Source organism: Canis lupus, chromosome 7, assembly GCF_003254725.2.
Source record: "Canis lupus dingo isolate Sandy chromosome 7, ASM325472v2, whole genome shotgun sequence".
Taxonomy (NCBI): Eukaryota; Metazoa; Chordata; class Mammalia; order Carnivora; family Canidae; genus Canis; species Canis lupus.
In genome coordinates this window covers 39,650,216-39,673,285 of record NC_064249.1, presented here as the reverse complement: position 1 = coordinate 39,673,285, position 23,070 = coordinate 39,650,216, and the positions used below count along the sequence as shown (strand labels likewise).

Sequence of the window (23,070 nt, the reverse complement as noted above, 5' to 3'; positions counted from 1 at the left end):
TCAGGGAACAGGGCCAAGTAAAAAAAGCAAAAAGGGCACAGAAATAGAAAACCAGAGGTCTCCCTTACACTAGAAAGAAAAAAAAAATCTGCAATCTTAAAACCTTCCCCCATACTGCTAATTGCTCTCACCTATTTATCTTTTTTTGGGTTGCTAGACAGAAACAGTTAAAACAAAAGTTCAGAATCGTAAGTACACATGCAACAGATAAATCCTCCACATTTTCTGTTCACAGATGTGTTACTACACTAAGTTCTGGGGGCAGAGATGGTCTTTCCTGCTGCGCTGGGACAGTAGGTATGAGCGAGTCTACAACTAGGAAACTACCCAACAATATAAAGGAATGATGTGCAAACTGACTGGAAACCAGGTCAGCACAGTACTGCACAGTAACACAGTTCAGCTAGAATACCCTTTACCTGTCTAGAAACTCAGAACTGACTCTAAGGAAGACTACAGCCACCATCAATTCTGAGTCTACTACTGTATGATCAGGATCACGTACGTCTTCTCTCTGAGGGGAAAAAAAGCTTTAATGGAAAAGACCCCTTTCTGTCTCTAAGGTCCGATTCCTCAAGTCTGCTCTACCGAGGGAAAGTCGTCTATTCTCTTCTGTGCTCTGTCATCCCCTGAACCCAAACACAAACACCAATCACACACTGGTTAGATAAAAATGCCGTAAAGACTTTTGGGGAAAAACGGGGGATTTTTAATTACGGAACAAAAAGTTAGATGTTAGAGAATTAATTATAGCTAATGTTCTTAGATAATGACATGTTATATAGGAGAATGCTACTTTCTAGAAGATATACACTCAAGTACTTGCAGTAAAACATCATATTTGTAATTTCCTTCCAAGTGTTTTGGACATGGATGTACATGAGTGTGTATGCACATGTGTGTACACACAAAATATGCACAATACTGATTGCTGAATCCAAGGTAGTAGGTGAGGGTCACCATTGTACTCTTCCACTTAATATTTGACAGCTTTCCGGGATCCCTGGGTGGCGCAGCGGTTTAGCGCCTGCCTTTGGCCCAGGGCACGATCCTGGAGACCCGGGATTGAGTCCCACATCGGGCTCCCGGTGCATGGAGCCTGCTTCTCCCTCTGCCTGTGTCTCTGCCTCACTCTCTCTCTCTCTCTCTCTGTGTGACTATCATAAATAAATAAAAATAAAAAAAAAAATTGACAGCTTTCCTACTGAAAAGCTGGGGTTGAAACGTAAATAGTAAGTGAGCAGTAAGAAAAGCACACTGTGTGGCAGCAGAGTGAGAATCCTGGCATACCATTCGCAGGCGTGTTTCAGTATTCACTCTGTCCTCTGCACACTCGTGCACAGCTTTAGCTCCACTCTCTCACTAAAAACCAACTCACGTACAGGTCCCCGGACTCACGGTCCTACCTTGTCAACGCACACAACTCAGACCACAGCCCAGACCATGCCCTTGCCTCAGGTCAGAATAATGAAAAGAACAGGATTTAACCATCATGTTATAGAAGGAAGTTAAAATAAATCAAATTGCAACTATAAAGTTTCTAAAACATAGTATAGAAAAATAATGGATGAACTTAATGCTAGTTTTTGTTAAGACAAAAAAAAAAAAAAAAAAAAAAGGACCCTGGATAGAGGTTACCCTTTGTTTAGAAATAGTAATAGAGCCCTTATTAAAAGTACTGAAATATTACTTTTTCTAAGTTAAATCAACATAGTAAACATGGTAAGGAGATAATGGTGTGATCGCCACCAGAATGAGAAATCTGGTTCTGTGCAGCTGCTTGCACACTCAAATGGTAAATTTTGTGTACAATCATCAAACTATTAATGGAGGCAAAAGTACCACAGTAAATAGTAAGAATTCCACAGTACAAAGCACATTTCTGAAAATACTCTTTCGTCCTTCTTTAAAAACTTTAGTACGCTCAGCATAATACTTAATTTAAAAGCTTGGACACCTGGGTTCCATTCGCCGAATTCTCTTTTACAAGGGACACACTCTGGTAACTGAGGCTGAACAGCTGTGCTCTAGTGAGGGAGAACAAGTTAGAAGGAGGATGTGCAGGCTGATCACGCTGTAGGAAAGGGCTAAAGCAAGGATGGGACATGCTCACTTGGACATTCCAAAGCCAAAGCTCAGAGCAGTCGTCTGGGCCACAAGCAACAAGATAGTTGTCATCTGGACTCCACGCAATGTAGGAAACGCCGTAAGCATGTCCTTCTAAGGTTTTAAGCAGTTTTAGCAGATGTGTATCCTAGGAGGCAAAGAGACGACTTGGTTAGAATCCCCAAAGTCCATGGTTTTCTGGCATCAGAACTTAAATAGCTGCAAGGATATACTTCAATGATGTAATTAAATCTGAGGAAATTTTCACAGATTTCACCAATTTTCCCCAATTTCACCCGAAGCCCCAACAGCTTGCTTCACAAAGCCTCACTCACACTGCAATAGCTAGTAAGCATCTACTATGCACCACTCAGTGTCCTGGGTGGAAACAGAGATGACAGTCCCTGTGAATCTTCCGAGGAAACTGTGAGCAGGTGCACAAAGAGCTACCTCCAATTCATTTCTGAAAAACATCTTGACTGAGAAAGTACTTATGCTCCATAAAATTCACCCCTCAAAGTATGCAATCCAGTGACCCTGAGTATATTCACGGAGTATATTGCTTCCCAACCCCCATGGCCTCTTTCTCCATGGATTCACCTGTTCTGGACATTTCATATCCACAGGATCTTACAACGTGGGGTTTTCTGTAACTAGGTTTTCACTCAGCATAATGTTTCCAGGGTTCATCCATGCTGCAGCATGTGCCAGCATCTGACTCCTTTCCATTGTTCGATATTTCATTTTACGGATAACCGTATTTGGTTTAAACTAATGAACATTTGGACTGTGGCCAGTTTTCGGCTACTATATACAACGCTGCTAGGACCATGAACAAGTTTTTGTGCAGACCCACATTTTTGTTTCCTATGGGAACACACACAGGAGTGAAGCTGTGAACTCCAGGTCTCAGGTTTTGAGGAACTGCCACACTGTTGCCCAAGTACCTGCACCACCTCACCTTCCTGCCAGCAAGGCTGCCACGTATTTAGTGCTAATCAGTATCAGCACTGTTCACCAACAATACCTCGCCAAACTCTCCTAACTTTGAAAGGTTACATGTTCCTCCCTCCCCCCGGACTGCAGGAAGGAGATGAGGTCTACTGACATGTAGTGTCGGCTCTGCTCACAGCGCAGCAGAGTCTGCAGTGGGGCGGCTCAACTCTCAGTCAAGCAGACCACCTGTGCTGTAGGCTAAGGGATTAAATTGTACCCTGTGAGGGGAGAGCTGCTGAAGATGTTTAAGTTGGTGAATATAAAGCAAAAGAACCCATAGGACTATGTAGACGATGAATTAGAATGAACGGACATGGGACATGGACACCGAGAAGGAGCTGCTGACACAAGAGCTGTGGGAGTTAAGACAGGAAATGAAATCCAAATGGAACACAGCCTGGACTGAAAGAGCTCATCAAAATGTACATGGGACATAAAATACATAGGACAGAATGAGACAAGAAATATTTAGAGACAACCGTCAGGTTTCTGTTGTATAGGGCATGGATGGACGTGGGCAGGAAACATAGCAATTAGGGATTGGGCTGGAGGTGGCAGAAAGTAGTGAGTTAAGTGTGAGACTTTGTTCAAAGACCAACAGAGACCAGTACCGAGCCAGTAGCATGTGAACAGCTAAGACCTGGAAGCAGTGAGAAATGGATCTGGAGGGGTACCTGGGTGGCTCAATTGGCTGGGCATCTGATTTTGACTCAGGTCGTGATCCCGGGGTCCTGGGGTTGACAGAGTCCCATGTAGGGCTCTGAATTCAAGAGGGGAGCATGCTTCTCCCTCTGCCCCCTCCCCACTGCTTATGCGGTCTCAAATAAAATCTTAAACAAAAAAAAGAAATGGGTCTGGAACTCCTCTGATAAAACTACGTTGGAATTTTTTTTGCCAGAAATGTCACTAACAAATGGATGTGTTTAATGTACTTTGTTTCTTCACCTACGTTTATCATTTATTCCATCACCTAGTCCAAACCACCATGGTCTGACAAAAACTAGTGAACACTGCTACTGCTTCTGATTCCTCCCTGGGAGAAGGCTAACTGGCACAGGTATTTGTGTGAGAATGTGACACTGCTGGTCAAAGCAGCCGGAGTAACTTAACAGGACACCCAGGCTTTTGGATGGGCTCAAGATCTTCTAGTAAGAAACTTTCAATCATAGCCATGCTTCAGATCCTTACAAAGAATCTCTTCTAAACTCATGACAAACTATTTCAGAAGTATTTAACTAAAACACTAATTATTTCAGCACAATATAATCCTGTAAAGAAATACAGTTGAAAATAAATGGGGATATATGAATGCTCGATCTTCTCAAGTACAGTGTCTCTTACATGAAGTGGAAATACCATATTCATGGAATCCACTTAATGGTGTTCAGATTTTGGGTGAGAGAATTGGTAAAATTTTTTTTTGGGGGGGGAGGGGCAAATGTAAGAAAACCTGTTAAAAGACACCAGCCATCAGAATCACATCACCTCAAAAAAAAAAAAAAAAAATTTTTTTTTTTTTAAAAGGCTTCATTTCATATCCAGTGTGGAACTGAATTGCAGGGCTCCATCTTGTGACCCTGAGGTCATGACCTGAGCCAAAATCAAGAGTCAGATGCTTAACCGACTGAGCCACTCAGGTGTCTCCATCACCTCAAATCTTAAGGTCCTTCTCTATGCGTTGTTTTCTATCCATTCAAAAACACATACATAAAACACGTTCTCAAAAGAATCAGCAATTTTCTTACAAGTTTTTCACAGTATTTGACACAAATACTATCATACTAAACTCTAAAATACACGGCATCTCAGACTGGAATGAGGGCATTAACTCTGTGTTTCCCAAGCTATTCTGGCCACAGTGGCCACAGAAACCCTTTATACATAATGCCTATTCCAACAAAAGCATTCTGGGTAGTACTGGCATAAAGGCCTAAACTTCTTAGCAGAACATACAATATCCTCAACTGGTGGCTACTAACTCCGCTAATCTCACCTCCTATACTCTGCGGTGTAACCTCTTCCCCGAGACTGCCCCAATGCCAGTCATGTTTTCCTTGCCCACGTGTCCCATGAGGGCCAGAAGTAATTGGTTTTGCCTCCATAATGGTTTACTCCTTCTGCTAGGAATTTGTCTTCTTTCCCAGTTCCAGGGGGCTTTCTTCTTTGGGCCCGTGAGGCACCCACCGCAGAACAACCACACAGTACTATCATAAGTTCATGGTAAGGCCTTGCATAAGCATGCACTCAATAAATATGTGCTAAATTAAAGACACAGTTACACACTGTTGCCAAAAGAAAATGTAACAAAGAAAAGGAAATACTTATTTCTACAAATCTGTAAGCCATCCTGTTATAAACAAAAACAAAAATCTGGGGATCCCTGGGTGGCGCAGCGGTTTGGCGCCTGCCTTTGGCCCAGGGTGTGATCCTGGAGACCTGGGATCGAATCCCATGTCGGGCTCCCGGTGCATGGAGCCTGCTTCTCCCTCTGCCTGTGTCTCTGCCTCTCTCTCTCTCTCTCTCTGTGTGACTATCATAAATAAATAAATAAGTAAAAAAAAAAAAAAAAAAAAAACCAAATAACAAAAAAACAAAAATCTGATTTTAGAGATAACCTAGAATTTTAAATCCAGAATACAATACTTTTCATATGAAAGGGGGCAGTGTTTAACAGACTTTCTACAAATTACACAAGAACAAGAGACTTTCCTAACTTGTGACAAAATGGTAAATCAAGGGATCCCTGGGTGGCTCAGTGGTTTAGCGCCTGCCTTCGGCTTGGGGTATGATCCTAGAGTCCTGGGATTGAGTCCCGCATCAGGCTCCCTGCATGGCGCCTGTTTCTCCCTCTGCCTGTGTCTCTGCCTCTCATGAATAAATAAAATCTTAAAAAAAAAAAAAAAAAAAAGGATGGTAAATCAAATATTAAAGATACAAGCTGGCAAGGGGCATTAAGAATAGTACGTCTGGAGTAGAATTATTCCTGGATATGAGTCTCATTCTGCCACTTACTAGCTCTGAGAGCCTGAGCATTTAGAATCTACCTCAGTTTCCTGGTCTGAAAACACGAGATGTGAGCATCTCACAGAGTTATTCTGAGGACTACAGCAGATTGTACGAACATAAATCATTAGCATAATCACTAGCACACATTCTGTATATACCATTTATCTACATATACCATATAGAAAACACAGGAAGAGGTAAGACATGACAAAAATGACAAGAGAAGTGCTCTTAGGAAAGAATACATTTGTATATGTACACTTTAAAAATAGGTAGTCCATTAGATTATGAATTACCTTTTTGTAGTACACACACACACACACACAAACACACACATGCTGGAGTACATACCGGGTCAACCTGCCATATGATAACCGTGGTATCTTTCGATCCTGTTGCTAGTTTAGTGCCATCATTGGAGAATTTACAGAACCACACTTCATTACAATGCTCCGTAAGTATCTGCTGAGTATAACATGGGAACTGCCTCCTAAAACAAAAAAGTCCACAAATAATTATTCTTTCAAAATAGACTAATTTAATAATGAAAAAGGTGAAACCATTGATAAAACTTCATTGGATATAAAAACTTTAAAAATAAGATATGAATGCTTTTGTAAATCTTAAAAAATCATGTTTACAGTGGTATGCTGAAAAAAGATTACTACATCAGTCAAGGCAATCTCAGGCAAAATCAGTAATCTGAAGTCTGCTTCAATGTACAATTTATTCTCCTTCCCCCCCTTTCTCAAGATTAAACAGGAATAAAAATAGGTGTCTACCATAGAATTTTTTGGTCTGATTTAAGTCAATTCATACAAATAAAATTTAATAATCAGGGTTTCAGGTTGGTGTAAGTTGGCAGGCATCACAAGGAATGTGCATTTTTATTTATATAAAAACAACCTAACATAACAGAGATGAGGCACTGCATGCAGTCAGACAAGTCTGGGTCACAAGCTTTCATGTCTTTGGAAGTCATTTCACTCCCCTGAGCCCCAGATTCCTCATCTAGGAGGAGGTTAACAAACACCTAACAAGGTTCTTCTAAGGATGAGGAAAAAAATCTATATGTTCTGGAGCACAACAGATACAAGTGATCTCTCCTCTATTTTGGGGGGAGCAGAGAAGTGTAGTCATGGGTAGGGGCTGAGTGGCTAAGGATAAAGCCTTAGGAATGAGATCAGCAGAATGTGAGAGACTGGTTCAAATGCTGGCTCAGCCACGTATTAGGTAAGTTTTCCAACCATAAACTAAAGACCACAGCACTTGCCTTACAGAATTCTCTATACTGGGATGTCGCACAAGACTGAGGTGATGGAGGCAGAGCATTCCCGTGGAGCCAAACACCTGGCAGGCACTTCCTCACTGGCAGTTACTACTATGTATTAAGGGTGAAGAATTGATGACTTCCGATTTTGAGAAAAGTGATCACAAGACTATTCCCAGGAAGCACTTTTTGAACTATGTGTAAATTCACTTTAAAACCATTCTATTCTTCTTCAACTTCTACAGCAGCAGAAAAAACTCCTCCACTGGAGCTTTCTGTGCCCACTTAGGAAGGTTATGTACTGTCATCAACCCAGAAGTCTTGGACACACACATGGCTACTCAACTCTTGAAAATGTGGCTAGTACAGCTGAGGAACTTGATTTTTAAATGTAATTTTAATTTCCTTACGTTTAAATTTAAGTGGCCACATGTAATTACCTTTTGGACAGTCCAGCACGCCACTAAAGTCTAATAAGATTATAAAGAAGTTATGTATACACTAGTGGATAAACTTTTCTTTCTTGGTGGGGCAGGGAGGCCAGAGGGAGAGGGAGAGAATCTCAAGCAGATTCTGTGTTGAGTGTGAAGCTCTATATGGAGCTTGATCTCACAACCCCAAGATAATAACCTGAGCCAAAACCAAGAGTTGGATAGTCAATTGACTGAGCCACCCTGGCGACCCATGAACATTTCTCTTTTTAACTGAATGATCGTTGACATGTGATAGTAAATTAGTTTCAGATGTTCTATTACTCTACCATTACATACACACTACAAAACATTGACCAACACAAGTGTATTACAATATTATTGACTAGATTACCTATGCTGTACATCCCTGTGACTTGATAAACTTTTAAGTCTATCTTGAAAAATGGTCTTCCCTATTTTTCCCCCAACCAATCTATAATTTAAAAATATATTTTATCAATTCATTACTCTGATAAATAATATATATTTAAAACTAAATTAAAATTCTTTATCAGGCACACAAGAAATCTCTACCTTAGCACTTGGCTATCTAGAGGCTGCTTTAAACTTCCAGATCGTCTAAAAATTGCTTTAATATTAATTATTATTTTATATCTGAACTTAAACATAATCAATACCAGTTGATACTTATTAAGCACTTGCTGGATGCCAAGAACTGTGCTACAAAAAAAAAAAAAAAAAAAAAAAAAGGAACTGTGCTACATGTTTATATATAGTACTGCTAATTCTCAAAACTATCTTGCAAGGCAAGTAATATCTCTATCTTCATGAGGCTTGGAGAGAGCAAGTAACTTAACAAATATCATAAACTGGTAACTGAATCAGGTTTAAACCTATGGTTGACTCTCCAAGACCTGATTTTTTTTTCAAATATCATTTTTTAAACTGCATTTTCCCAGACACTGTTGGATAAAATTCCAGTCAAATAAGTACTTTCAGTATCAAGTGTTCCCCCCCACCCCCGGCCCTATGGGTAGTAATTGATAGTGATATCATTTACTAGTGAGAAATGAGAAACATGGAGTGAGAAACATGGAGTATTTTAGGCCCAAAATACACAGTAATTCAAATGGGTAAAATTGATCACAAATGAAAAGATATATCTAAAATCAGAGTAGCAAAATGTCCTTAAGGAAGGACCAATTCATAGTCAGAATTTAGGGAATAAGTCATCCAGTCTACTGACAACCAACTGTAAATTAAAGTGATTAAAGGGGTATTTAAACTGACATTTTTATAATTACTTAAATCTTTAAAAAAGACTAACAGCCTCCAGTTTATTAAAAGTCTAATTTTAGATGTATACAAGTGAAAGTTAATGACTTTACTTTCAAGTTAACTTAAAATTTAAGATGGTGTTAAAATATCATATATTCCCAAATAAAACTCAATAGTGTAGTATTTTAATTACTGAATCTTAATATTTTAAGTTTCTGTAAATATTTCATAATAATCCTTTACTAAAAAATTAAAACTTAAAAATTTACCTACAGAAACAGCTTTAACCAAATATATTGTACATACTGTGAAAAATACAAATACATAATCTGATGAAAACTGTTCAGTGCTGATTAGAATTTTTAAAAGTTGAAGTTCATTTACTCATAATTAATTCTCTCTTCTCCAAAGAGAGAAGAGAAAACCTGGTATTTAGATCTCAACGCTAAGAATTAATTGACAAAAATAGAGTTTCCTAGTTTCAAATGCTCATCTAATTTCTGCAAGGGAGTAAAGCAGATAATAAAAAATACTAACTTTTCTTTTAAAGACCTAAATGAAGGGGGATACTAGGAATTAAGTTAACTCCAGGTTTTTTCATAGTTCAGCAATATCTGGAAGATGGTACACACCAACTGTGTGCCCAACACACTCCTCCTTGGTGTCTGACTATGAAGGTCTGGCTTGGGTAGGTTGGGGAGATGGCAGCCCCTCACTGAGATCGGGGACTCAAAAGAGGAAAAGTAGACCTTGCAGAGAGTAAGAGGAGAGGGAAGTTCTACTTTTGACATGTTGTGTTTAAGGTGTTTGAGCAACATGCACAGTTGTGTGAAGGTCTAGGGCTTAGATCAATGCTGTGGCTCTAGCCCAGGCCCGGGCACCATCAGAACCTAGAAGGGGAGGGTGGGAAGACAAAGAAACCTTGGGAAGACAAAGAAACCTTCTGCAACACACGTTTATTAAAGGGATGGGGACAGAGGAGGAGCCTAAGGTGCAGCCAACAGAGAAACAGAGTCTGCAATGTCTTAGAAGTCGAAGGAACAGTTTCAAGGCAAAGGAGTCAAAGGCTTCAGAAAGATCTAACCGTAGGCTGCAGAGTAGTCCCTGGATTTAATAAAGAGCTCGTTCCTTATCAACACCAGGAACAGCTGTGGTGTCGTGCTGGCTGCAGAAAGCTGAAGAGTGAAGGACACACATATTGTGAATGTGCAGGAGGGCATTACTTTAAGCAGCAGACTGTCAGGTGTGTATGCACGCATGCATGCGCCTGTAGTGGGGACTAGCAGAAGCAGAGTCAAAGTTCTGTTTTGTTTTTAAGAGATTATGGGGAAGACCTGCCCATCAGTGGTTAGTTCTGAAAAGTGTGAACTTTTGTTCCTACGCAAAACCTCAAGAGTGCCTTCTCTGTAGCTTTACAGGAGGCTGATCCTTGTTCTGAGGGTAGAAAGTCAGATCAGAAGCTCCTGGGGGGGGGGGGGGGGGCTCAGGCAGTGAAGCTTCTGCTTTTGGCTCAGGTCATAATCCCGGGGTCCTGAGATCGAGCCCCGTGTGGGGCTCCCTGCTCTGCAGGGGCCTGCTGCTCCCTCTCAAATAAGTAGAAATCATTTAAAAAAAAAAAAAAAAGTCAGACTAAACATTTCCCATCATTTCCTTTCACAGGTACTGTTACAGAAATCGAGGCACTTAGGAAATATGTAGGTCACATTCTCATAGATTTGTTTCTACTGACACCTCCTGAACCACCAAGCCTACCATAAATACTTTTCAATGCATTTCACCAGCAACAAATCCATGAACCAAAAAATGGTTTGGGTTCACAACTGCCTTAATTTTAACACTGGTCTCAAGTTCTCTAAAGGAGCTGCAAAGGATGAAACCATATACCCTTTTAATCTATTATCTCCTATGTCAACTCAAATGAAAAGATTAAAAATTCTCACAAGCAAGAATATCAAAGGAAAAGGATCTCTAATCAGTTTCTTTTAGGACATTTACAACACACACCACGTAATTATCCAGTATGTGAAGATGAATGACACCAAGTCACTTAAAGCCAACAGCTCAATCATCTTCAGCTTCTCAGTGCATGTGGGGAGGGGGAGGCGTGAATTCAACCCCATGTGACATGGTTTACATGCGCCCCTTCCACATCAACCTCACTCACACTGCACAGCACAAAATACCTATAGCTGTTCCCAAAGCCTGCACGTGGTCTACACTCTGGTCCCACCTACCCCGGCCACTTTCAGCCTTGAGTCCATGATCTTTGCTAAACAAAGTGGGCACGTGTACTACAGTGGGTTCAGGTGTGGTTCACCAGACCCAGAGCATCTCCCTCTGGGAGTTTGAAAGACTGCAGAATTTATTTTTCAGTATCTGAAAAATTAAAGCCCTGCTTTAATTTTAGAGATTATTAAAATGGTAGGCACATTTTCACTCAGAATACTCCTAATATCTAAAGTGGGATTGAATTATGGACGTGGACAGGTACAATAAAACCCAAATCAGAAAGTTACTGCCTGTTACTCTAACCATTTTTAGCTTAGAGGCCAGGTTCTACTAAAAAGCGGAGCTTCCATTATGAACAAAGTATTTCCATGATTTTTATGAGCAGAAAATAATTGAGGCGACTGTTAAAATAGCCATAACGCGGAGAGAGAGTCACTCAGTGACTTCTGGCACCCAAGGACAGCAGACACTCAGGTCACTGGCTTCCCCACCCAAAACCATTCACAAGCCCTTACAATGATGGCCGGAGAGAGAAAATGACCAACCAACAACATGAAGACAAGAAGAGGAAAACTGGGTTTTCCAGTTTCCCCTCTTAAGATGCAGGTCATCCCACAAACACGTCCCAATTGCTCTGCTTGCAATGCTGAATCAGGCACAAATGGTTTCACATTGATAGGATAAAGCTCCAAAAAAGAAAACATTTTAACAAAGTTCATACTGAGTCTGTTAAATCTGTAAGGAATTTTTCTCTTACCTACTACAAACATGATCTATAAGCAGAGACACAGAATCTAGATTATTGTCAAGTTTGGTATTGTGATATAGGCACCGGTCCCTTTGTAGCTCCACCGCCTGCCGCAGGAGAGTCTGTAAACGCCGTGGAGGAAGCATCACTGATGGTGGTAAATATGCTTTAAGAGAAGACATTTTTAAGAAGAGAGATAAAAATAAAAATTAGAAGACCAAGACAGTACAAACTTTCATTTAAGACACCTGCTCCACTTTTGCTGCCCTTGCCCTCAAGTATTACATCTCTCAGAGCAGTGGCAGGCAAGGAGACACAGTATGAACCTTAGGAGTATTTGTCAGCAGCTACAGCTATGTGGCCACAAAATGGAGCAGATCCAAGGGCTCCAGTCTGTATGTGAATTTCCAAAAACAAAAACACAAAGCAAAAAAATAAAAAATAAAAAAATTTAAAAAATCCCAAAACTCCCACTACTAACAAAATCCCCCAAAAAGTCAATGAAGAGAAAATCTGAGGATGACTGTGTCCCAGTGGGAGACTGAGCATCACTAAAAATGTAAGAGACCTCCACTTCACAAAGGGCAAGCCAACATGTTGAAACAGGTTCCAGCTCCCATCAACTTGCTTCTAATGCCAAGGATCCCGTGAAAATTCAGGGCATGATGGTGTTTTGATCCTGAAATCAATCTATTCTAATTCTTCCATGCCTCGAACCTCCCTAACCACACAATTTTCTGACTTTTTAGGATCTCTACTCTCATACCTCAATATGGAACATGGGATAACATGATTTAATCTGAGAAGGAAGAAAGATCTTTTCTATAAAAATGTGGCAAAAATAAAACCCCTACTCTAATTTGGATAATACATATAACATATGGGGGGGGGGAGGACATTTTACTTAAATCTGGTTAAAAAAAAATTTACTTAAACTTGGGCTTTCCTATTGAAATCAACAAATATTGAAACACTTTTCGTTTATGTTTCTGGTTTATATTTTCTTTTTCCCTGAAATCGCAGCATTTCTCCCCCAAACAAAACCTTAACAGGAGCATCATGGCATAACACAAATGAAGGGAGAACTGCTTTGGGACCTGTGCTCTCTGCCCCGACTCCAGGGGAGGCTAGCTGCTTCTCAGGCTCAATGGCAGGGTTTGGAAACCTTTGGTTGAAAGGGCTTCTTTTAATGGCTTTTCCCTTCTTTCCTATATAACTACTCCCTCCTCACTGAGGGTATGTCTAGACACAAGATTTCCTGATCAATTCATAGTTATCTATTTCTAATTAAGAAAAAACACAGAAACACCAGAAAGTAAGACTCTTACTCTGCAGTTTGTCCAGCAGTTTGGATCGGGAAGCTGTTCCTTTGCCTTCCCATTCTGCTTTTGCACGTAAGTCTTCTGCATGGCTACACATCAGATACCTTAACACAGAACAGAGAAAGCAACAAATATCAAACCCTTTCCTTGGATTAAACATTAACTGAAAAATACCGATCATATTTTTACTAAGAAATATATATAAGTCCTTACTAAGAAATATATCGAGAAATTTCTACAATGGACCCAATCCATTAATACACCTGGTATCTGGATATAATTACTAATATGTAATACAACAATAATAGCAAGATATATAATGTTACTGTCATGACATCTTCTTATCTGTTAGTAGAATACATTCCCACGCTTGTTATCATATGTAGTTATATACTGTAGCTCTTACTGCTTGCCAGTCTCGGTCCTAAGCACTCCACATGTAAGACTTTATTGAACACAGGTCGCAATCCTGTATGAAGCAAGCACTGGCACTTTATTTTCACAAATGAAGAACCCAAGGCACAGAAAGCCTCAGTAACTGACTGAGGGTTACAAGGCAAAAAAAATGGGGGATATGAACTCAGGCATTTTTAACTGCAAAACTTGCTCTTAATTACTATGCTAACTGAACTGCTTCTCAGTAGTAAAATAAAACTCCCCCCAAAACTCCAAATAAATTTAAAAAAACCCTCAAAGATATTTACACTAAGTTAATTAAACAAAAACAACATACCTTCAAGAGTTTATCATAAACGTCACTCAAGAAATGGTATAATTGGATAATCATCCTTGGGTCATCCTGTGAAAGGTATTGAGATCCCAAAGTGGAGACTTAGGGAACTGTTTCATTACTCACTAATATGTGCCAAAGGAGGAATAATGCTAAAGTCATGGATTCTGGAGAATACATGAGGGCCCCCTGCTGGAAGTGTGACCCTGACCTCGTTCTTCTCAGAAGAACTGGCTTTAAAAGTAAAAGAAGTGAAAGCATGATTCAGACATGGAGATGAGACCTGGCAAGTAACTCTCCTGCTACTCTGTCTGATACTCTGTTCTTGGATTCATTCTTCTAACTTGTAAAAAGGGTATTAAATAGGGAAGTGAGGATTAACGAAGATGGGTATGTGAAGTACTTGGTCCATTAGCTGGTATACACGTAGAGCTTAATAAGTGATAAGAGCTGATGTGAGCATCATCTTCTATTTTTCTTGGCTGCATGAAGCAAACCGTATTCAGCACTAAGTTCCTTGCCTCTTACCCAAGAGTAGAACCACCTGCTGTCTTGCTATTTAGTATATGATGTCTTAACCGAGGAGAACTTCGTTTTAATAGCAAGAATAACTGGCCTCAAAATACCCTATTGCAGAATTATCGGTTTCTAGAATAAAATTTATTATCCATAATTTTTTTTAAGTTTTTTTTTTTTTTTTTTAATTTACTCATAGAGACACAGCTAGAGAGAGCGGCAGAGACACAGGCAGAGGGAGAAGTAAGGAAGCATGCAGGGAGCCCGATGTGGGACTCGCTCCCGGGTCTCCAGGATCATGCCCTGGGCTGCAGGCGGCGCTAAACCGCTGCGCCACCGGGGCTGCCCTATTATCCATAATTTTATGGAAAAATTGCTCACTTTTAAAATTCTGCAAAAAAGACTTAATGATTGATTCTGCTGTCCCTTTTGAAAATACACATTATACCTTAAGGTTTCAAATGAAGGTCTGTTTATGGGAAGCTGTGTGGTGTAACTGAAAGTATGCTGGGCCAGTAGGAAGAAAGCCTGGGTCCTCATGAGAACTCTGCATCTGGCTGTCTCTGGGCCATTCCCTTATGGGAAACGAGCAAAGGGCACAGCGGGTGAAATTCACTTTAGAATAAAAACTATGTGATTCAGTTATATGTTCTGTTACCAGAGCAAGACAAAATTCATCATGTGAACGGTCTTTGAGTGACACAGAAATCAGACCCCTTATCAGAGAGGTAAACAGAACAAGGCCAGCTGTCAAGTATGACCCAGCAAAGTACCCAGCACACTGCACTGATGCAGATGCAGTGAGTGAGGACCAAGGACTCTGCTGAGTCAAACCAGGCTTGCAATCCTGGCTCTCCACTTTATTAGTTCTATCGTGGACTGGTTACTTCACTTCTCCAAGGTTCTGTTCCTTTTTCTCGAAAACCCTAAAACGAACTCTACACCTCTTTGGGTCTATCGTTTTTGTCCATTATTTTGTATCTGAAAACTCATGTGTTAATGTTGTTCTAGAGGCCGGGGGCCATATCTACCATATAATAAAAAATGCTATGAAGGAAAAAATTAAAAACAATAATGTGACAGAGAACGCCTGGTGGATGGTTTTAGGAGGACATTTGGGCGGGGACCAGAGCACCTAGGAACCAGGTATGGGAAGATTAGGGGAAGAACATTTACGATAGAGGGTAGAGGCAGTGAGCGGCTTGGCCAGATAAGGAACAGCAAAAACATTAATGTTGCTAGAGTAAAGAAGAAAGAAAAAGATGGTGGGCAAGGGTCAGGGTCTCTGCGGGCATGAGCAGAGATTCTAGAACTTAATGGTGCTAGAAAGCCAGTGGGAAGTTTTAAGAAAGGGAGAGAAGTGGCTGAGTGTGTGGTTTTACTTATGTATTTATCTGGCTGCTGTGTGAAATCTCTGTCATTAAGGGAGTGAAAATGAACTCAATGGGACTCATGAGGAGGCCACTCGCATATTCTGGGAGAGATGTTTATGGATAAACTAGCAGAGAGGTTGTGAGTTGTGGAGATGGAGAGAAATGGACAAACCTAGTTATGTTTTAGAGTTGGGCCAATACAGGTCAGAGTTAAAATATTTAAAAAACGCAAGGATAAGGTTTGATGTTTGTCTGAGATGGGAAAACTGGGAGGAGCAGGTAGTGGGGAACGGTGGGAGAAGACAACTGGATTGGAGAACCTCACTGTGACACACATCTCTGAGACACTCAAATGGAGACTGTCAAGGAGGCTAGGAGACCCATCACACTGGGAAATGGGGGGGGGGGGGACAGCCTCCAGCATAGACACGCATAGACACGGCATGTGAGGGTGCAGCACAGAACGAGGTGACCTGGTGGGGTGTTGTGGACACAAAACAGAAGGGAGGTGCAGATCCAAGGCCTCAGCCCCTGGACATGGGAAGAACGGACATGAGGATTGAGGGACACTGTGTACAGGAAACGCATGGCAAGGATCTGGGGCGGGACAAGCATGCATTATGGAGAACGTCTGACAAGGTACACTGGAAGCATCACTGCTTACTGTCTGCACAGAGGATTACCCCACAGGGTTTTTACAAGACTATGACACGGCGGTATGTATTTCTTCTTTCTTTCACCCACTTAAGTATCTCTCTAGTCTCCTATGGGACGCTTCCGAGGAGGACACAAGTAGCTCGAACATGTTTCAATGATTGTATCCAGACAAACAGCATCCAAGGATTTAGCAATGTTCTCATCTTGGAGGAACAGGCACTCTTGATAAAAATGACAGCCCCTCAGCCACCCTGGAGTTAAGAGCTGAGCGTCCTTACCCACTGAGGACGTGAATGCGCTCTGTATTGTACTTCAGGGGTGTCAACTCGCAGCGCAGAACCTGAAGCGCCTCCAGGACCTTGCCATCCTCCAGGTATTCTAGGTACTTCTGCTGCAGCAGCAAAAACTTCATCCTCTGACATGACAGAAAGCAGCAGTCAGGGGAAAGAAGTTGATGGAAGTTTCAGAAAATGTTTGTTCCTAAACAGAACAGTAGAAACCATTCTACTACGCCCTTGGAAAATAACTTCTTACAAAGCTTTAAGAGGACTCAAGATATTTTGGTTTAATAGAGTCATAGATTAAACATGACTCTGCTCAATTCCACATCTTAATAAAACTCTGCTTTGATGAATCATCTCAAATTAGGTAAGACTATTGGTGACCAAGGCATCAACAGAGGAAAAAATGAACTCTGCCCTTAAAACATTCACCTAGAATTTTATTTCTTATGTGAAAACTCAGACGGAATTTGTTTTTAAAGTGTGACTTTTATAACAAGGCATTACGGGGTTTTATATAACAAGTTTTGAAGAGATGGCAGAAAAACCGGTTAATGGAAAAATTATTTAAAAATGACGTGCCAGGACAAGTAGATGGGAAAGCACAACTAGAGCGGAAGTGTTAGGCCTGGCTCATAGGGAGTACGAAGAGCTGTCCAGCAGAAGGACTGGAGGTCCAGGTGCAGAGTAGGCTCGAGGGAGCCTGATGGACCTGCTCTCGCTAGGATGTTTATGACAGAAGGCTGAACCGAGAAATCTGCAAAAGGAGGCAATCTGTGTGTGTGTGCTGGAAACAGCCTGATCACTGGTGCGTTTAACTATGGGGCACACAGTTAGGATCAGCTCTTTTCTCCCAAAAAAGGAGAGAGCATTTCCAGCTCACTGGGAAGCACATTCACATTTAGTTTTTCTCTGAAATATGTTTGGCTTTAATACTTTATAATGTCCCTTTACTCTATCACTGTACTTTTAACTGGAGAGCATCAATAGTCATAATCTTTGCAACTTTTCTGCTAGAGGAGAGAGATGCTTAGGAGCATCAGGCTGAGAGTTTTTCCACAATAGAAGACCACTGCTTGGAGGGACTCTCATCATACTGCTACCTGCGGCTCTGGAGCAAGCCGATTGCCGCAGGTGCAAAAGTCCGTAGACAGAAAATGCCAGTCATATTTAGAGACCCCAAGGAATACAGTGGTAAAGATGTTAAACCTACTTAAAAAAAAACCAAACGACAGCTTTTTCTTCCTCAGTAAGAGGCTTACTTTGAACACATTAAGTATGTCTATACTGCTGTCCAAAAAGGGTGCAGAAATGATAATTTCTTTACAAAATTAAGAATACCATGAACTTCTCTACAAGACTGTCCATTAGGGAGTATTAGAAGAATGGTATACCTACAATCCTCTAAAAAATGGTTTCTAGAGAAAGTAAACAAAACAAACCCTGTCACAGAAGTTAGGTCTACATTTAAACACATCTTTTATAAGACGCATTGCCTATGTGTGGTGATTATCTAAACTTAAATCTGTAACTAAAGAACAACAGGAAAAATTTCAAACTCTAAGATAAGCTCCTGTTAACTCTAGAAAAACTACACCTACCAAATTTTACACATCCAGTTAGAGTGACTAGTGAATGCTTCAGAAACAGATCAGTTACCAATAGGCCCTGGAAAGTGTGTTCTTGCACAGGGAGCCCAAAGTCAACCTTTATTATGTTAAATAAAAAAACACTCTCCATGTCCATCAGGTGACAAAAACCAAAAGACTAAATAATATAAAAATCAAAGGATTTTATATTTGAGGTTATATTCTCACCATTTTATTTTCTGAAAAAGACTTCCACTCTTTATGAAATGTAGAGTTTATATATTTCCATTTGCTGATACTGCCACAGTTTCGTTTCACATAGTGTTTCTGATTCAAACTTGAGAATCACGTTTAGTTGAACAATTTTTTTCATTTAAATTAATGCCACGTGGAACTGGCCAGTATCTGTACTTGATTTCTCTACTAACTTTTCTTGGCAACTGGAAATTTGGAGAAAATTACTTTTTATTTTCTGGGGTGTCAACTGTGAGGTCCTAGGCACATCCCCCATTCCAATGTGTGTAGGGACAGTGCCCCAAGCGCTATTTCCCCCTTATTTTCCCACCAAGATCCTGATAGAACGTGCTACTGTCTTTCTATGGGGCAGGGGTGGGGCCAGAGAGGACAGCAGAGGGAAAACTGTGAGAGAAGCCCACACAAACACATAATTCTGGATATACATGGCATGCTATAAAGGTAGGGCACAGACATTTTTCTATGAGTCATTTTATCCAGATTAAAACAAAGAATATCCTCAAATGGATACCGAATCCTCGTAGTATGCATGGCAACTGACAGGCTACTGGCTAAGCACAGCTAGAGATCTGGTTGAAAGAGATGTTTATTTTTCTAAAACCCAGTTCAATTTGTATTTGACACATATGATAAGGAAGGAGAGTAAAACTGCATTTTACTTTCCAAAATTTAAAGCACGAAAATGTAAACACAATTTCAAGAAAATAAACATCTTTCACAAATGATGTCAATTATTTACTGAAAAAGTTTAAAAAAAAAAATCAAGCAAATTTGCTGAGGGTAGGACAGAGCTTTATGAACTTTTTTTTTTTTTTTTTTAAAGATCAAGATCACAAACTTCTTAAATGAATAAAAAAAAGCTTTTCTGAGAAAAGCTGAGAAGGGCTGAGAAAACAAACTGCCCTTTAGATCTCCTCCCAGCTCCTAAGGAGACCTCTGTGACAGATTACTTCTGGTCTCTGGTAATTTCCTAGCATCTCCAGGCACAGGGTGTGTGTCTGTCTCTTACTGTCCAGTAGGACTGTGAGACAGCTCTACAGAGTAGATCCTGCTGTTGCCCCATGCCCCCACCATCCTACCCAGTACTGGGATGCTGGATCCTCTCTCTCCTCCTCCCACCTAACCGTACTGAATTCCATGCGAAGGAAAAGTCAGAAGCCGTGCAGTCTGGTTATTCAGGGTGGCCTCTAGCTAACTCAGGAGTGGTTCTGACTAACTCTGGAATAAGGTTATAACCAAGTTGTATCAATTAAACCATGACTCAGAGGAAAGGGGAAATGAGTTCTATTTAAATCATGGCTTTCAAAGCTCTATTTAACTTTAAAAAACAGTAATTAATTTCTGTTCATGAAATTAGCATTTGAACACTTTTCTTAAACACATTTCTATTATACTATAAAAATTTTAGACAGAGAGGGGTTTCCCATGTTACTGGCTTCTCCTACCTACCCAAACTCCTCGGATGTGGCAAAGCACATCTGAACCAAAACTGAAAACTGTTGATTGAGGAGCTCATTCTCCAGAAAATCCAGAGCAAATTCTGTTATTGCTGATATCATTTGACTGGAAACCATTAAAAAATATGGAGGGTAGGTGGAGAGAACAGAGTGTGGATTGGGTCAATAAAAATATACAGGCTTAAAAAGTAAAATAATAATTTTAGTCTCGATTAAGTCATCAAATGTGTCTGGGCATACAATTAAAATAATTATGTTTTAAAAAGTCCCAAATAGTTGTCTTCTATGGTATTATTATAACTATGCTTGGATTGGGTTCTCTTCTGGAGATGCAGTGGGAGAGGAGTAAATCTGAACACAAACTAGAAGGGTGAACAAAAATGCTGAACTGAATCATAAACCTGGAGCCCCTTTCTTTGTACAAATACCTAAACAGTTTGACGGTGTGAGGCTCAGCCAATGACTTAACCTTCATCTTTTACTAGATGCTGTAATATTCTATAGACTTAAGAGGCTGTAAAAAGAAAGGCCTCTTCCTCATTATCTACAATTCCCTCTCTTGAGTTTACACGTTGCTTCTAATGAAGCTTTCAAGTGAGATAGTCATAATCTTAAATCCAACACAGAAGCCCCACATATCTATAAACAAGTAAGAAAAAATAGGAGGTGACCTATCTAAATTTTTACTACTCAATTACAAATACAATTTGAAGTGAAGCTTTAAAAAAGGCAAAAACAATTCTCCCAAAACTCACACACTTATTTTTTGTCTTTATTTTAGGGCCATCTTCCGTTGTGTCAGAGCTAATAATTTATGAGAAACTGCTCAATTAAAATACACTTGAGTTTTTTCTTTTAAACCCCAAACACATTGATTGGGAAAAAATTTCATTATTGGAAAATTTATAACCTTTTAAAAGTAAGTGTTTTGTTTATTTTAGCTTCTGTGTTTTCATTTTTAATATTTAGCATGGAATTAATCATTCTATGAGTTAATTTATCATTAAAATAATGATTCCAAAGTAAAGATTTTAGTTTTTAAATATTTACTGAAAGCAAAACTATATATCCTACATCATCAATTTAATCTGTATTTGTTCACTCTTGTTTGCACCTTCAACTTGCCTGAAGTCCATTCTCTAGGATTATATATCATTATATAAAATCATATCACGAATTTGAAAACTTCTGTATTTAAGATTCTCCTCCTCCCCGCCGATCCCCCCAAAAAAAGAAACAAGAGGCTGTGGTAGGTTTATAGACAAAGGCAGCAAGATTAATGTTTGACCCAATTACAAAAATAAATAAATAAATAAAACAAAACAAAACAAAAAAAATAAAAAGGTAACAGTAGTCATTTACTAATATTTAACAAACAGCTGGTTTCCCTACTTGACTTCCTATTGGCCTTCTTTCCCTCCCCCACCAGACAGGAAACTGCTTTTGACAACAAATGAATCAGCTAGAAGTTAAAAGGCCAGTAGCCAGCAGCTGATTCTTCAGGGTTTCCAATCACAAGCACTTAGAAAAACTGATCCCCCTCCTCTCCTGACATCTACAGAAGAAATAAAGCCTATCACTATAAAGGATTCGTTGAGACTGATGAAAGAAGTGAACAGGTTAGCCTACTGAACTGATCTTGTGGGGGAAATAAGGGCTGTAACAGAGCCCAAAGGTCCAATCTGCACACAAACCCTCCACCAGAGTGATGCACATTAGACACACTTTGACACTGTCCCTGCACACAACTGGAATGCAAGAGTGGAAAATGGTGAGCACACCAAAGGAGCTGCTTTGAATCAACTGCCATTTCCGAAGATTAAAAAAAAAAAAACAAAAAAACAAAAACCCAAAACAGGACAATTAACGTTATCAGCTATTTCAGGCTATAGGATACACACACATCCAAATATGTTTCCTCTGCCAGCACATTCAGTATAAATAGTGAAAGTATAATTTATCTTTGATTCCATAAATATAAAACTGCTATTAACACACTGAAAGCATGAAAATGTTTCAATTAATTTCTAGAAGCTTAATTATAAAGTAGGTTCAAACGACACATTTACTAAACATGATTTTAAAAACACAGAACTCAAAAGTTTAAAAAGTCAACACTCATCCTAGTTTATAAACTTAATTATGCAATTTAACTACTTTTAGGTCTTATCTTTTATAAGAGGCAGAAGCCTGAAACTATCAATAACCTACTAAAATAAGCATGAATGTGAAACTAAGAACAAAAGTGTATTTACCACAATTATTCCCAACAACGTTTGAGAGATTTCAAGTGCGCCTCTTACCACAATAGCATGAGGAGAATGCACTAAAGGCTTTAGTTCATTCAGGTCATTTTCTGCCTGCAAAAATTGGCATAAAGAAAAACAGAAGTGTCACAACATGCACATTCAAATATATAATTTTAGCAGCAGTCACACAGCTCTATATGCCCTACTTTACCTTATCCCAGTCTCCTTCCATGACATGATTTCGGAATTTGGTAGCAGAAGGATGTTCTAAACGACATCCTGACTCTTGCATGAGGAGATCAACAGTCTGGCTGCAGGAGAGATACAGTGTAAAAAAGACCTGGCCAACTTGTAGGATTTACTCTTCTAAATAAACTAATGTCCATAAAAACAGTTGCAAAAGTTTTCAATCTAACCTCATGATGGAGAAAAAAGAAATCCATAGTTTGTTTTTTTTTTTCTGTTTTGTTTTGTTTTTTACTGTGCTTGGCTCCACAAACTTGCATTTTTAAATGGCCACCTTTATGTAGTTTTATCTAGTCAAGTCAAAGTCTTGAAACCAGAATCAAAAGTT

At 39.8% G+C, this 23,070-nt stretch overlaps 1 protein-coding gene across 3 annotated transcripts in view; it reads right to left on the bottom strand.

The window, feature by feature from the left end:
- WDR26 (WD repeat domain 26) overlaps positions 1–23,070 on the bottom strand; it is a 39,814-nt gene that overhangs the window by 14,484 nt on the left and 2,260 nt on the right. For 2 of the 3 annotated variants that reach the window (XR_004817128.2, XM_025430713.3), the window contains exons 2-8: positions 22,708–22,807; positions 22,503–22,607; positions 16,944–17,080; positions 13,396–13,493; positions 12,077–12,233; positions 6,460–6,598; positions 2,114–2,254 (exon numbers count right to left, since the gene is read on the bottom strand). Coding sequence is in view for 2 of the 3 variants with exons in the window: in XM_025430713.3 (XP_025286498.3) it covers positions 2,114–2,254; positions 6,460–6,598; positions 12,077–12,233; positions 13,396–13,493; positions 16,944–17,080; positions 22,503–22,607; positions 22,708–22,807 (877 nt within the window). In the remaining variant the exon portion in view is untranslated. The remainder of the gene's footprint in view (positions 1–2,113; positions 2,255–6,459; positions 6,599–12,076; positions 12,234–13,395; positions 13,494–16,943; positions 17,081–22,502; positions 22,608–22,707; positions 22,808–23,070) is intronic. The other variant, XM_035718557.2, reaches the window with a different exon arrangement.